Raw genomic sequence first — 15,000 nt, forward strand, 5'->3', positions numbered from 1 at the left:
CTTGGTTTTTCAGGACTTTAAGAGTTGGGGGGTCACTTAAGTTTTTAAAAAAAATGTAATAATGGATTTTGGCCTAATATAGCCCTGCACTCATTGTTAAGTGTGGTCCTCTATACCTGAGCGTTGGTCCCATTTTTCAATTCCATTGTACATAAGGGGACTCACTTCACTGCTGTATGATACATTTGGTTCAATAACTTCGGAACAGTTTGAGGAGCCGAATTCGAATATGTGGGTTTTTTAATGGCATAGAAAGCCCTTCTTTCTTTCTCTGTCAAGACATTCAGGGTGAAGTTGAAATTGCCAGTTGAGCTGATTTTTAGCCAAGGTGTGCATGATTGCATTTGTACCAAGGGTGAATTTATTTCCCTGAGAGCTGGATTTTTCTGAAATATGTTTTCTTGTGGGTTGATAGTCAGGACCCAGGTCTAACAGAACTTGTACAGTAGAAATTCAGTTATATTCCGCTGAGTTGAATAGAACTATTCTATTTCACCTGACTCACCTCTCAAACGAGATCAAGATGGTGACAGGTGTGTGTCATGGCTTGGCAGGTGCTGTGGCTTCACCTTCCCCAATATCGCCATCCTTACTCACCAAGACTAAAGATATATTATCATCCTGGCGGTTTTATTTGGTTAAGATCAGATCTCAAGAACTATCAAACACTTTTACACTGGCGCTACATCTACTGATTGTGGGCATCCTACCTATTGTGGGGAAGCTGGCAGGCGGCTTCTCTCTCTCTCTCTCTCTCTCTCTTTCTCTCTCGCACCATTCACACACACATACAGTACACACACACACACACAAACTCTATGTTCGGTATAAGGTAAGAATAACTATGCAAGACGTCAAACACACAGCACAGTGTCGTGTTCTGCTCTGTAAGATAGATGGCTGGCACAAATGAGACCCTGCTCTGAATTAGTCATCGACTGGGGCTGAAATTGCTTCGCAGCGGCTCCCTAAATGAAGAAGCCAGGAAGAAAGTGCAGCTGATCAATTTTTATTGTATCAAAACATGTGGCTTTTCGCCTGAGTCACCTCTCAAAGCAGCTCATCAATTATTTTAAAAGAGAAACAATCTGCTGTCCTCCTTAATACACACGGCGGGTTAAAGTATTGCTGCTCCCTTTGAACAAATGGCCATGGGGAGAGAGAGGAGGGGGGAGTGAGAGAGAGAGAGGGATGGGCAGAAACACTTTGTTCTATCTGAATGGGAATTTCAGTTTTTCTCCCGGGGGAAAATGATGCCCTCTCAGACATAAAAGCTAAGATGAAACCGTGTGCTGTCCAGTTACTATCATTTGGTCTAATAGTTACTATCAAATGCTATTCACTTTCACTAAACAAGCACTTGAACAAATCACCATGCTCCTTGATTCCTTTAACAATATCGTTCAGCGTTGTTTTCCTTGGCTGACTTCTTGTTTACACACAACAACAACCGGACAATGTTCTGACAAACACGATTAAGGTTCCGATTGATCTCTATCCTGTCCCTTGGCAACATGTCAGTCCAGCTTTAACTGATGACATGTGTCAGAGTTCTTAATCAGCCTGCCCGATGATAAATCAATTGGTGCTAATAAAGCACAAATGAACAGCACCAATGAAGCCGTGCTGCGCTGGTTAAATCATACTAATGAACTAGAAGCAGCAGGGGGTTGGACAAAGATGGTGAATAGACAGGCGTAGACAGTCGGACTTAGAAGGCTGGAAAGACTTAATTCATCCATCTTGATGGCTTGCCTTGTCAGCACCTAATACAGTATGGTGCATATCACAATGGTTGCATTCACTGGCGTGCTCTCAATCTCTCAATTCATACTTTGCACGTGACGTCACAACCACTGGCTGGCGGGCAAGAACGTCGTTCTCCAGCAACAAAATCCATTAAATTAGTCTAGGATCTGGCCAGGACGTTGCCAGTTTTACTATACAAAAGTTGGTGTTTTGAGGTGTAAATAACATGCCAGATAGTTGTTGTGCGATTGGATGCACTAACCGCCAAAGAGATACGCCGGGGTTATGTTTTTACCGGATCTGATAAGGAGAATTCAGAGAGAAGACAACTATGGATACAGGCTATCAGACGTGAAATCGTTTCAGGAATGGGACCTGGCAACCTTCACAGTATAGGCCCTACACGTCTGTGCAGTGATCATTTCATCAAAGGTAATTTCAACATTTGTTTGAATACAATGGGTGTATGATCATGTAATTAATCGTGTCTTAAGTTACCCTGTAGTTTCGTTAATCAACACCACCAGCTGGTTCCGCGAGTCAGCTGTTTATGTTATGAGTCTAAGCTAGGTAACAGCTGTCGTCTTTTGCTAACAACAACAAAAGGTTTTGAGGTTTTTGATATATATGGTTTTCAATGAGAACCAGAGATGACCCAACAACAGTAGAGCTAGATTATTTACGGAGGAATTATTACTGCTCGATTATATAAAAAAAAAAAACTTATTCCTAGTCCCTTATGTAGCTAGCTTGCTAACAGACTTGTAGTTACTAGAAAGACCTGGAACTAACGTTACAGGACTCAATGTTGAAAATACCCAAAACTTTGTGTGGCAATAACATGTTTTATCTATTATATTATCTTATTTTATTATTTCAGGTGCCAAATCTGATGACCCGCTGTCCCCTGATTGGGTTCTGTCTGTCTTCTCTCACACCCCTGCCACCAAAAGGAGGAATAGGGAGAAAGACATGGAAAGCTTGTCCCATCATTTTTATTTTGGCCACAGATAGAAGAGCTTCGGCTGTCAATGCCCATGATATTTAGACAAACTTACCCTAGATGTGCCTGCATAATTGATTGTTTCAATTTTTTTATAGAAAAACCCAAAGACTTAGAAGCAAGAGCACAAACATATTTGACCTATAAACATCATCACACCATTAAATACCTAATAGGCATATCCCCACAAGGAACAGTCATATTCATATCTAAGGGATGGGGAGGCCGAACAACAGTTTTAGACAAAGTAGTCCATGTGTGTTGTGCCCTTACAAATGTGGCACCCTCAATCATTCCTTCTGGTTAAATACTACAATAATACAATGTAAATATGCAATGATTTATTTATACAAACACACACTGTAAATAATAATAATAATGAATATATGACATTTTATATATTACAATAATACATGTATTACATTTTCACTTTAAATACCTTTGTGCATTGTATTTATTTGTATTCATCTGTTTTATTTATCTATGTATGTGCATTTTATTTATTTATTGAATAAATCTGTAATTGTCTGTCTAACAGTGCAATTCAAAATTTAGCACTTTTCATTTGTTTTGTTTGTGCACGCTTGCGTTTTGCCAATTCCTGTTTGCAGACACTGCACCTCCAATTCAAAACACTAAGATCAGTAGTCTGCAAACAACTTCTGTGCATGTACAGTCTCTTACAGATTCCTGATGTACACTACATGTGAGCACACTTCACCTAACCCGGCCATACAGGTGCAGCGGCCAAATCGAATCAGTCCCTCCTTTTCCACAGCAACCCAAGTTTTTAGAGGCGATTCATTCAAGCTATAGGAATGATGTACCTAACATAGAAAAAGGTTTTAGTTAGATAAAGTATATCATTCACAAGCACAGCAGCCTACAACAGATATTTTTTAAAGCTACACATTTCTTTCCTTTTTTTAATTAGGTTACCATATATGTTTACATGTGGCAACACGTGGGTAGACAAATCAGACGAACTGCAAGCTGTGCGTCCTGCTGGGTTTCACTTCTAAGTGACGGTCATGAAGTCTCCTGTCATAGAGACAGTTGACATAATGGATCATTTCAGATTTATGATTCGCTGATGTTATGTTTCATGTCAATCGTGTAATCTTAACTAAAAGTGCTTACACGTTCGCCAGTAGGTGGCGAGAACGCGTTATCATCTGTACGTGATTTGATATGATATGAGAAGAAGAGTACATGGTGCATGAATGACACGTTACTGTTGTACTGCGTCTACTTATTACTTACAGTTACTTTGCATGCATACTATCGTACACTTATTACTACTACATTACAACCTAACAGATTGCTAACAGGATTATACGCATTTCGCTGCCCCAACTGCTCTTGTCTGTTGTCTGATGATGCTATGTGGAGTGGATAGCAGGTAGGCTACAATGTTGACATCCTGCTAGCCATATATAATACAGTTTTGTTTTTTTAAAAACTACTTATCAAGCTGTCATTCGCCGGCAGGCAGGGTTTACATATTCAGATGAAGACTTCATCACACGATGGAACAGATGTCACTTTGTGTAACTTATAGCTACAAACATGCAAACATTAGCAAACGGGTAACGTTAGCTAGCTAACTAGTAACACTCACCTTTTATGAAGATATTCCTGTTTTTCACCTCCCATACGACAGCGTTGTTAACCCATCCACTCTTGATAAAAAGATAGCTATCTGTACTTTTGTAGGCTTTCATTTTTTGTGCGGTGTAAGGTGACAGATTCTCTATGTATCTCCAAACTCCAAGTCTGGTAGATACTTTGCCAGCTTCAAAGCAATGAAAACATCAGCGGGTGCTGTGTAACATTATGGATCACACGTTCCGAGTATGTTAATCTTTTCTTGATATCTATTTGAACATTTGGTGACATATGGTCTAAATAGTTAATTGATTGTAGTATTGGAAATCTGCAATTCCCCTGGCTGGCCACTGTTCGTTCATTTTGTTAGCGTTTCTTGCCCGCCAGGTATCCATGGTAATCACGTGACTGCAAAGTATGAATTCTCACAACAGAAGAAGGTGTCAAAAGAAATCTCTGTCTCTGTCTTGGTCTCTCGTTCTCTCTCAGGCTCTCTCTCTCTCTGTTTTGTGTGTGTGTGTGTGTGTGTGTGTGTGTGTGTGTGTGTGTGTGTGTGTGTGTGTGTGTGTGTGTTAGCATGCTTAGATACATAAAAGAAGATGAGATTCTCAGCTGTATGACCGCACTAAGCAGGGGCTAATCGAGTCAGATTATACATGCATAATCAGTTGGCTTTTCACTGCATCCCTTCTTTTTCTGTAGCCTGTCTTTAAATCCCAAGGATTACGCTGGATACGGCTTCTTAGCAAGGACGTGAAACTACAATGCAATGTATACAATAGAGGTTCAATCTAGGTGTGGAAACTGTCCCGGCCCCAGTCAGAGTATACTGAACGGTCAGAGCTGTTTTGGAGTATAAGTATAAGTATATATACTCTTTTGATCCCGTGAGAGAAATTTGGTCCCAATCCGTGAATTAGTGAAACACACTCAGCACACAGTGAACACACAGTGAGGTAAAGCACACGCTAATCCCGGCGCAGTGAGCTGCCTGCAACAACAGCGGCGCTCGGGGAGCAGTGAGGGGTTAGGTGCCTTGCTCAAGGGCACTTCAGCCGTGCCTACTGGTCGGGGTTCGAAGTCCGAAGCGCTAACCAGTAGGCCACGGCTGTCCCAGCAGACAGAAAGGAAATAGCATCACAGAGGTTGCCATTAGTGAAGTGACATATTGCATGACACCAGGTCTCATCACTCCTGCAGGTATCTAAACATGCCCAGAGCTTCAGATGATGGATTGATGATGGCAGGCCTGATTAGACAATTGCCTATCAGTAGCGGGCCCCTGTTGTCGTGGTTACTGGACTGGCAGGAGACACAGTGGTGTCTGTGAGCTCTCAGAAAAATGACACACAGAGATGCAATCACCAAATACTCAGGGGACAGCTCCTTGATGAAATTGCATGGTCCTTAATAGACACACACACACACACACACACACACACGCACGCACATACACACAAACACACACATACACACAAACTCTCTCTCTCCGTCATTAACTTCTAAAAACAGTTACTAAGTTTTCTTTTTCCATTATACTTTTCTGAAGAGCATGGCTAAGTGAAAGTCCTTCTGGGAATACGAGAAAATGGCTCTCAATTGTCTAATTAGTCACATCACCATTATCATCATCATTATCCGACACAGCAGATGCCATCACAGTTATCTAGAGGAACTGGAGGGAATCATCATTTATTTCTGTATGATTGTGTGAAAATGCCCTTGGCACCAGCACAGCTATGCACATATAAACATTTATTACAATGTTATTACATACGTTGTTACAATGTAATACATATGCTATTGTCTATGTACTGTAAACCTAGAGCTCACCATACAGTTAAGCACCACTACTATATATGTTGCACTGCACTACTGTGAACCTAATAGAGGAAACATAGCTTTGTAATGGCATTGTAATGTATGTCATACCATTTACCTCCTCCTCCCTTCTCCACGGTGCGGTTAACCCTTAAAGGTGTTAAAATGAACGTTATAGAATATCTGGGTTCATTGAATTCACCATAGAATTCAATGAACCCAGATCATTTTAGAACCTTGAATTGTTGCGGAACGGAATGTAATTCCCAGCAGGGCTGTCGTTGAAGTTCATGCCACTCTACTGCACTAATGCCTCTGTCATGTCCCTGTGGCACAGCAGACCATGCAATTGCATTGTGTGAATGTGCAGTTGCTTGTGTACTGCTGTGTGCTGTGATAACAAGGCTTTCATCTCAGTGGTGTCGTGGACATGTAGCATTATGTGTCAGAGCTGTTTCCTGGCCGCTGTGCAGCCCTGGTGTCAACACATCTGTGGTATCTGAACAGCTGGATGTGTAGTGATGTAGTGCAATGCATATTATGCATGATGACAGTGAAAAGATACAAACACAACTTTCCCAGTAATAGGCTATGCTAAAGCCCTAAAGATACAATGCAAATTCCCCAGTAATAGGCTACACAAAAGCCCTAAAGATACAATGCAACTTCCCCAGTAATAGGCTACGCTAAAGCCCTAAAGATACAATGCAACTTCCCCAGTAATAGGCTATGATAAAGCCCTAAAGATACAATGCAACTTCCCCAGTAATAGGCTATGCTAAAGCCCTAAAGATACAATGCAACTTCCCCAGTAATAGGCTATGCTAAAGCCCTATAGATACAATGCAACTTCCCCAGTAATAGGCTATGCTAAAGCACTAATGCTAGTCTCTTCCATTTCCTCCCTCATGCCTTCTACTGAGCTTGGCTGTCCATATGCCCACACCTCCCTGACCTTCAGGCTAATGAGGAGATACGGTAACCTTTTCCCAAAGACAGAGACCGTCCAGACCCCCCCCCATACACACACACACAACACTACCACCCCTCTGAGGGTAAAAATCAGACAGAAATACCTCCACTTCCTTCTGCTTTTAGACTCTCTGTCTGAGCTCTAAGGTGACCCAGCTTCGTCATTAAGAGTGATCTCCTCCCTCCCCGTTAAAACCCTCTGCTCAGAAAGCTCATTTACTCAGCTGCTAATTCTGGGCTGCACGGGGCCATAGTTTGTGAGGCCCGGATCACGGCCAGATCAGGGCCAGATCAGGGCCAGATCAGTGCCAGATCAGAGCCAGAGTGCCCCCCCCAACCCCCCCGTGACTGCAGAGACTGATGCCTCTTAAAAACTCTTCATGAAACTCTTCTCCCTCCAGTCGAGATAAACATTCACACAGGCCTGATAAATATTCATGCGGATGCGCTATCATTGACCGGGCGCTTTAACATTTTATTATACAAGGCATGATATGTGACCCAAGTGGTTATTTATAACTCAAGGTTATGAATATGGATGCACAACAAGCCACTTTAAAAGCTGCTCATGATTGATTGTGAATTATATAGCTATCAACAGAGATGCTCAGTCATCTGTCCGCTAGCTGCAGGTAAAGCTAGAGAATGCATTATTAATTTGCTTCACCACACACCAATGAGCACAAGATTATCTGATGGACTAACAGAAAATAGTGAGAAATGGAACTGTCTCCAGGGCCCACAAGGTCATATGGTATACAGTGGACAATATATTAAAAGCTATGCGGATGGTCATTTAGTATGTAGAGCTCAATATAGAGAAAGATGTGTAGAATGGGCATTTGTGCAATATTCTCTTGCATAAAGAATTAATACTACAACATCATTCCATCCTATCAGACATGAGTTTTATCAAACATTCAAGACTGAGAGGGGACTCTATTCATAATTCAAAACATTTTAAATCCTCTGAGCTCTCTCAGAGAATTCTCCCTTGTGAAGATCTAGCAGGTGCAAGTCAATTTCAGTGAATATTAAAACTGATCAAAGCCTTGCAATCCTGTTATGCAATTTAAAAGGCACTTCTATTTCAGAGCTAGTGACCCTTGGAAATTAGAGTCATAATATTTGCTTTTCTTTTACTCAAATAAACCTGCTGTGCTTTATCTGCCTTGAATAAGGCAGAAACAGTGTGCTTTGTGAAAATTACATCCAAATTATATCCCAGCTACATTTCAGCACACTCCCAAAAGGGCCATCACCCATGTGCTAAAAGATGGCCGAATATTGTGCGGTCAGGCTAACTGCTAGCGGGCAAAGCGGCATGTTGGCCTGATAGCCTTGTTGTTTGGCAGAGGTAGCTGACCACAGGGAGGGCTGACCAGTTCTCACCTCTTTCTCTCCACAGATATTGCTGATGATGGAGTTGGAAGCAGGGCTGGCCGAGGGACCCAGTACTGCCACGACCCCTTTGGATAGGATCTGGCACACTGAGAGGAGAGAGAGAGAGGAAGAGAGAGAGAGAGAGAGAGAGATCTTTATTGAATCAGCATTTAGACCTTTAAATTACTGCACCCTAAAAGCACATAAGTGCATTCATGAGAATATCCAACACCAAAAACCTACTAGATCCTTCCTTAGGGTGTGTGTGTGTGGAATGCGTACAAATGCAACACTCAGTAAATCGTTTCTTGGTGTGTGTGCGTGTGTGTGTGTGTGTGTGTGTGTGTCTGTGTGTGTGTGTGTGTGTGTGTGTGTATGTGTATGTGTGTGTGTCTGTGTGTGTGTGTGTGTGTGTGTGTGTGTGTGTGTTTGAGTGGGTGTTAAGAGAAAACGAGAGACAGATGGCTAGAGTTAACCCCAACCCCAATACATTTCAACTACTTAACCCCAACCCCAACTACATTTCAGTAATAACCGATTTTAAAAGAAGAAATGAAAGCGATCACATTCAAACATTCTGTAGCAGTAGCAGGTATGTACAGCTATGGCGGTGGTAACTGTTGTCACAGTTGAAGCAATAGTAGCTCGGTAAATAGCATTGGCGCTAACAGCACAACAAGTTGCATTAAAGACAACAAAAACGGTCGTATTTGCAGCAAAAGTTCATCTTTTTTTTTAGAAGAAACATGTTGTGTTAACACCTGTAGCAACAGCAGGGTATAGGCTACCAGTGCTAACCGCAGCAGTGATGCCCTGTTTGAGTCATAGCTTTCTTTATTGTTGCAGTCACACACAGGGGTAAATGGGTCAGTGGAGACGAATAAAGCAGGGAGAGAACGGGGGAACCGCTGTGCTTTCCATGGTTCCCCCGGGGTTCTCCGGGGCCCGGACACTAATCTTCCTGCCAGAGAACAAAATGTAATTTCAGGTGGGTTTTAATCCTGTGCCTTAATTAAGATTGTAGGCCAGGGAGGCCAGGGGGGTGGGTGGGTGGGTGGGAGGGAAGATGGAGGGGCTTTCTTTGAGGGGATTGAGTTTGTGTGTGTGTGAGAGAGAGAGAGAGAGAGAGAGAGAGAGTGTGTGTGTGTGTATAATGTGTTGTGTGTATGTGTGTGTGTGTGTGTGTGTGTGTGTGTGTGTGTGTGTGTGTGTGTGTGTTGTTGGGGGGGTGGGGGGTGGGTCTGAGGTAAAGTAGGTTATGAGGTGGAGGGGCAGGAAGAGAGGGTGGGGGGCAATTTAAAAGCTACTGGTGCAAATCACCAGAATCCACTGACAGTGAAGAGAAAATATGGGAGCAGTGAATCAAATGATTAATAAGCAATCCCTTAATCACCAACTGACAAGCCCCTGAACACACATACACACACAAACTGGCAAAATCATGTACTGTACATACAGTTACTGGCGCACACACACACACACACACACACACACACACACACACACACACACACACACACATTGGCATACAGATACAGGCACACACTGACATACACACACACACACACACACACACACACACACACACACACACACACAGCCTGGTGGTTGAGGGACGGGAAACACATTTGCACCTCTGCGGCTGCCTTAACTGAATTAGGCAGCCACGGGATTAAGACTGTGTGTGTGTGTGTGTGTTTATGCGGTATCCCAGCGAGGTCTCTATGGTAACCAGGCGGGTGTGTTGGAGAGGAACAGCGTGAAATCATTCTGAGGAAACTTAAGCAGCATGGAGGGAAAACTCAATCAGACTGATTTACCTGCACCGCAAGCCACTGCACCTCTGCTCCTTCTGCTACATGCTCTAAAATCAACCCTTCCCACCATACTCAGATCTGCATGGAACAAGCACAGACTGTAAACAGTAGGGAACAAGGCCCTAGTCAGAAGTCTAAAATCAATCCTTCCCACCATAGTCAGATCTGCATAGAACATGGCCCTAGTCAGAACTCTAAAATCAATCCTTCCCACCATAGTCAGATCTGCATGGAACATGGCCCTAGTCATAACTCAGTACAACAATGAGCTGCCACCTTGACTGAATGTAATCTACACTTCTAGTGATGGAGTTGGAGTTGCAACACTGGTCAAGTGCTCTGCTAATAAGAGGCTAGAACAATAACTACAGTAGCCTCCTTGATTAAAGCAAATCTACATCATCTAATGCTGGAGTTTGGTTCAAATAAAAAGCTAGGTCTAGTTCACTAATAACATGCCTAGATCAATAAGATCAATAACAGGAAAGGCGATGACTGCAAATACAAGTGCACAATCTAGAACAATAACCTTCATTCTTAATGATAAACTAAAACTCGCAATAATAAAACACTTACACAACAACTACAGCTGTGTTAACATTCCAGTTTAGAAAAATCCACTGCAACCTAGAACATCTGAAGGATTGATAATAGTGGGAGTTGGGGATCAAACTGTAGGAACAATACAGCTCTCTCTCTCTCACTCTCTCTCTCCATCCCTCTCTCTCTCTCTGAGCTGCAGTCTTACTCAGTGTGCCACTAAAGCCTGTCAAGTTGGTGGTGTAGGTGTACACAACCTACAGGGTTCTGTAGCAGGTAGCTCAGGCTAAATCAGATAGGGTGGTGTCTGTAGTGTGCAAGTTCTAAGGGTTCTAAAGCAGAAGGGTAGGATCTGGTAAGGTAGCACGTCTAGATGGACAGGGTCTGCTTAGGTAAGGTCTAAGGTCTAGGGAAGTATGGGTTCAATAGAACATTCATTCCCATCTGCTCAGAAAGGGCCTTTGGTTCTGCACGGGTTCTCCAATGGCTTGCCTGGTTCTATCTGCTCAGGATGAGTGTCAGGACGCCATGGTTCTGTATAGAATCCCCTGCATAACTGATCAGGTAGGGTGAGTAGAGGCATGGGCTCCATTGCAGAACGGTCATCTCAGAGAGAGTGCCACTCAGTCATCACTAATCCAGTCACGCCTCATCCAACTCTAATCCAATCACAGCTCTGCACTGCTCAATGGCATTAGTGCTCACTAGGAAGGAGGATGTCACACTACCAACTAGGCAGAGAGAGAGAGAAAGAGAGAGAGAGAGAGAGATATGGAGATGAGAACAGAGAGAGACAGGAAGAGAAAGAGACTGAAAAGGTTGACCTTTTGTAAAAGGAATATCTGCATTCATTACTGGTTTATCTTCTCTTTCCTAGTCCTGGTGGCTGTCAATGTGACTTCAGCACTCTGGATGGAACAGAGAACAACTCCATGTGTCCCTGCCAAGATCAAACACGGTTCCATGTTCCAAGTGCTATTTGAAAAGAACATGGTTTTGCAGCCTTCTCTGTCAGGCCCAAGAGAGAAGAAGCTGTCTTGATTCCCGATAGAGGAGAACGGCTCGGTTTTCATTTTTCTAAAAATAGACAGCGACGGCAGTGAGCAATGGCCTGGTCTTGTGATGCATCACTGAGTTGAATTGCAGATGAACATTTGTTGGTCTGGTCTTGTTGTGACTGGACAACTTAACTTGACTTATTACTGCTTTAGTGGTTTATTATGGCAAAAAAAATCTGGAGCTTGAAATCTCTGGGTAATATTTAGAATCCAGGGGCGTAGCCAGGATTATTTTATAGGGGGGGCCAGCTGGGTCCAGACTTTTTATTGGGGTGGCACTTGGGAATCAAAACTACAATTTGAAAACTACTCAAAAGTTTTGAAGATTAGGATACCCTGTTTTAATAATGGCAATAAATTGTGTAAAGCCAACACTGATACACAGGTCCATTCACAGACAACCTGAACAGTTTGTTGTCCACTCCAACACATTTTCCATAAATAGGCCAATGCTATAAAAAGTACATTATGATAATGCACCTTACTTAATCAGTCATATTCAAATTATGTTAACTCAAAGAACAATAATAAATACTACAAATATGGTATGCAGATATTTAATCTTATACTGATGGCAAAACTATATTTCTTTCTGTTATCCACTCCAAGTACTTGGCTGTAAGTAACATGGCTCTGAATTAAGACATTAACCCTTAGAAACCTAGACTGTTTTAAGGGCTTTTTCACTACCTTTAGTTAGAAGCATTTATCCTGGTCATTGTAAGTGCCATACACAAACAAGAACAATGAGCCATGAACAAAGTGAAGGGAAAAAGGTGTTTCTTTGTCGAATAAATTGGGATGCAATGTGAGTCTTGAATTGGATGCCATGTAGGAATTTGCTAGGATCTCAAAACCGGATTATGAACATGCTATGCCATAGAGAAACACATTATAGCGTTGGATTATTAACATGCTTTGCCACCACAACAACACACAAAAACGTGGGGTAAGTAAGTCCAGCTATATGAAGTTATTATTTTGATGTCACTTAGTCTGTTTTATAACCCAGAAGGATGTACTTGGTATCAAATGATAGCTCTGTGTCTCCTCTTTCATCTGACATGCGTGGCATAGCCTATCTATCCGATCACGGGTTCGTGAGTAGGGCCTAATTCAAACGAGAGTAATGGCTGTGCAGCGTTGGTTTTTGTACATGATGTTATTTTTCAGTCACGTTGTCTGTTTTTATAGCCCAGAAGGATTGATATACTTGGTACCAATGGATAGCCCTGTGCCTCCTCTTTCTTCTGATATGCCATATCTATGCGATCACGGGTTCGCGAGTAGCCTAATTCAAACGAGAGTGTGGGTGCGCAGGTGAACTAAATATGATGCAATTTAATTTAATTTCATGATTTTTTGTATTTTCATACTTGATCGCACAGACAAGTGTTTAGTCTCGTTGGAAAGCCCCACTTCTGCTCTGTCACGCAGTTAAGGTTTCATCTCGTTGCAATTACCGGAGCAATGTAGGCTAACAAAGAACTCAGGCAACGCAGCAGCCTGCTCTGCCTGACCAGCTATGGCAAGAACCACACTCAGTCAGCAAATTATGTTTTTATAAAGTAGCCTAGGCTAGACACTATTAGCCTACTTTTATTGGAGCCATCCGGAGATATGTGCCTAATATGCTTGCATTTCACCCGAATATTATCAAAATATGTTTGTAACAGCGTTACCGCGGGCATCCGCTTATTTTTAACAGATGACTGAATTGTCCCCTGCTGCTGCTGCACTAGGCCTACTCACGATTTGATTAGAACCGTAGGCTACACTTCCTTTCAAAGTACCGTTGAAAACGGCAGCATTTTTTTTTTTTTTACTTTTCACTGAACGGAGCTGGGGGGGCCAGCAGGGTGGCCAAGCTTTGACCAGTGGTGGCCGTGGCCCCCCCTGGCCACCACGTAGCTCCGCCCCTGTTAGAATCCCACTCCACCCCATGACTGCGCCCATTTTCTGAAACTTAACTCGATTTTTAAGTGTTCTATTGTAGCGTGGAATATATGTATTGTGTGTATTGTGCATGGAAATTATGTAAATCAGACTCAATTCAAGTTGATTGTGAGCCAAATGGGACCAAATTAATAAAGTTTGCGAAGACAGGCAGAACAAAACGACAAGTCAAAAATATGGATCAAAAGATGAGGCATGAATAAACAGATATGAAAGGAGTGTGAATGCTTACACAGATGGTGCAATCTAAAAGTTCTAAGACTTAGTGACTACCTTCTAGTGGCAGATATTCAGACTCGGGCCAGAAATTAAGTCCAAACATCTTGCCTACAACGTAACAAAAATACACCATTATAAGTGCTGAAGTGAAAAACTTCTCCCAAAAAGAAGGCGCAAAAGTCCGGCAGAGTTCTGTGCAAAAATTCCTTTAATGACTACATAGCGCAAAGCCTAAGTGGATCGCACGATCGCACTCCCGAACAAAGGTAGAACTATCTTACTTATACCACTCCAAAATGCTGACACAACACTACCCCGAACGAACTTTTCACCTTAAGTTTACGGAAAGTTCAGGGGTGTACAGTATAGAGTGATCACAGGTCATACATTGTGCATGGGTTAAATATCGTTCGCCCCCCTGCACTCTCCTACTGGTTGTTATGAGTAGAGCTCGCCCTGTGTACGCGTTATCTTGCAGCTTCAAGGCCGACTTTGGTTTCTTCAAAAGGCCTAGGCTAAGGCAGCATGAGACACAGTGCAACAAAAAGAGACACAGGGCAGCAAAAAGAGACATAGGGATACAGAGCGCACATAGGGGGAATTCTGGTAGAATAGCTTCAGTATGTTAATAGTATTAGTTAAACTTGTTATTTAAAATGTTATAAGAGTATTATGGTTAGGAATAACTTCAGTGTATTACTTGATTATGATTAAGGTTATATGAATACATGCTTTACAGTTTCAAACTCGTTCTCTCATCATTATGTCTACAACCCATAGGATAATTTTATACAACACTAGGAGATGGCAGTCAAAATTAAATCACAAAAAGTTTTCGGCTTTTTATAGTGATACAAAGATTCATCTTTCTTAT

At 42.3% G+C, this 15,000-nt stretch overlaps 1 protein-coding gene across 1 annotated transcript in view; it reads right to left on the bottom strand.

Moving 5' to 3' along the window:
- Positions 1 to 15,000, bottom strand: part of grik4 (glutamate receptor, ionotropic, kainate 4) — a 166,033-nt gene that overhangs the window by 115,983 nt on the left and 35,050 nt on the right. Inside the window, exon 3 of the mRNA XM_076290323.1 lies at positions 8,546 to 8,643. Within this exon, the coding sequence (XP_076146438.1) occupies positions 8,546 to 8,643 (98 nt within the window). The remainder of the gene's footprint in view (positions 1 to 8,545; positions 8,644 to 15,000) is intronic.

The sequence above is a fragment of the Alosa pseudoharengus genome, unplaced genomic scaffold (genome assembly GCF_046254945.1).
Source record: "Alosa pseudoharengus isolate Yale_2024_CS ecotype anadromous, Long Island Sound unplaced genomic scaffold, YU_APseudo_1.1 YU_APseudo_1.1_scf_18, whole genome shotgun sequence".
In the NCBI taxonomy this organism is placed as follows: Eukaryota; Metazoa; Chordata; class Actinopteri; order Clupeiformes; family Clupeidae; genus Alosa; species Alosa pseudoharengus.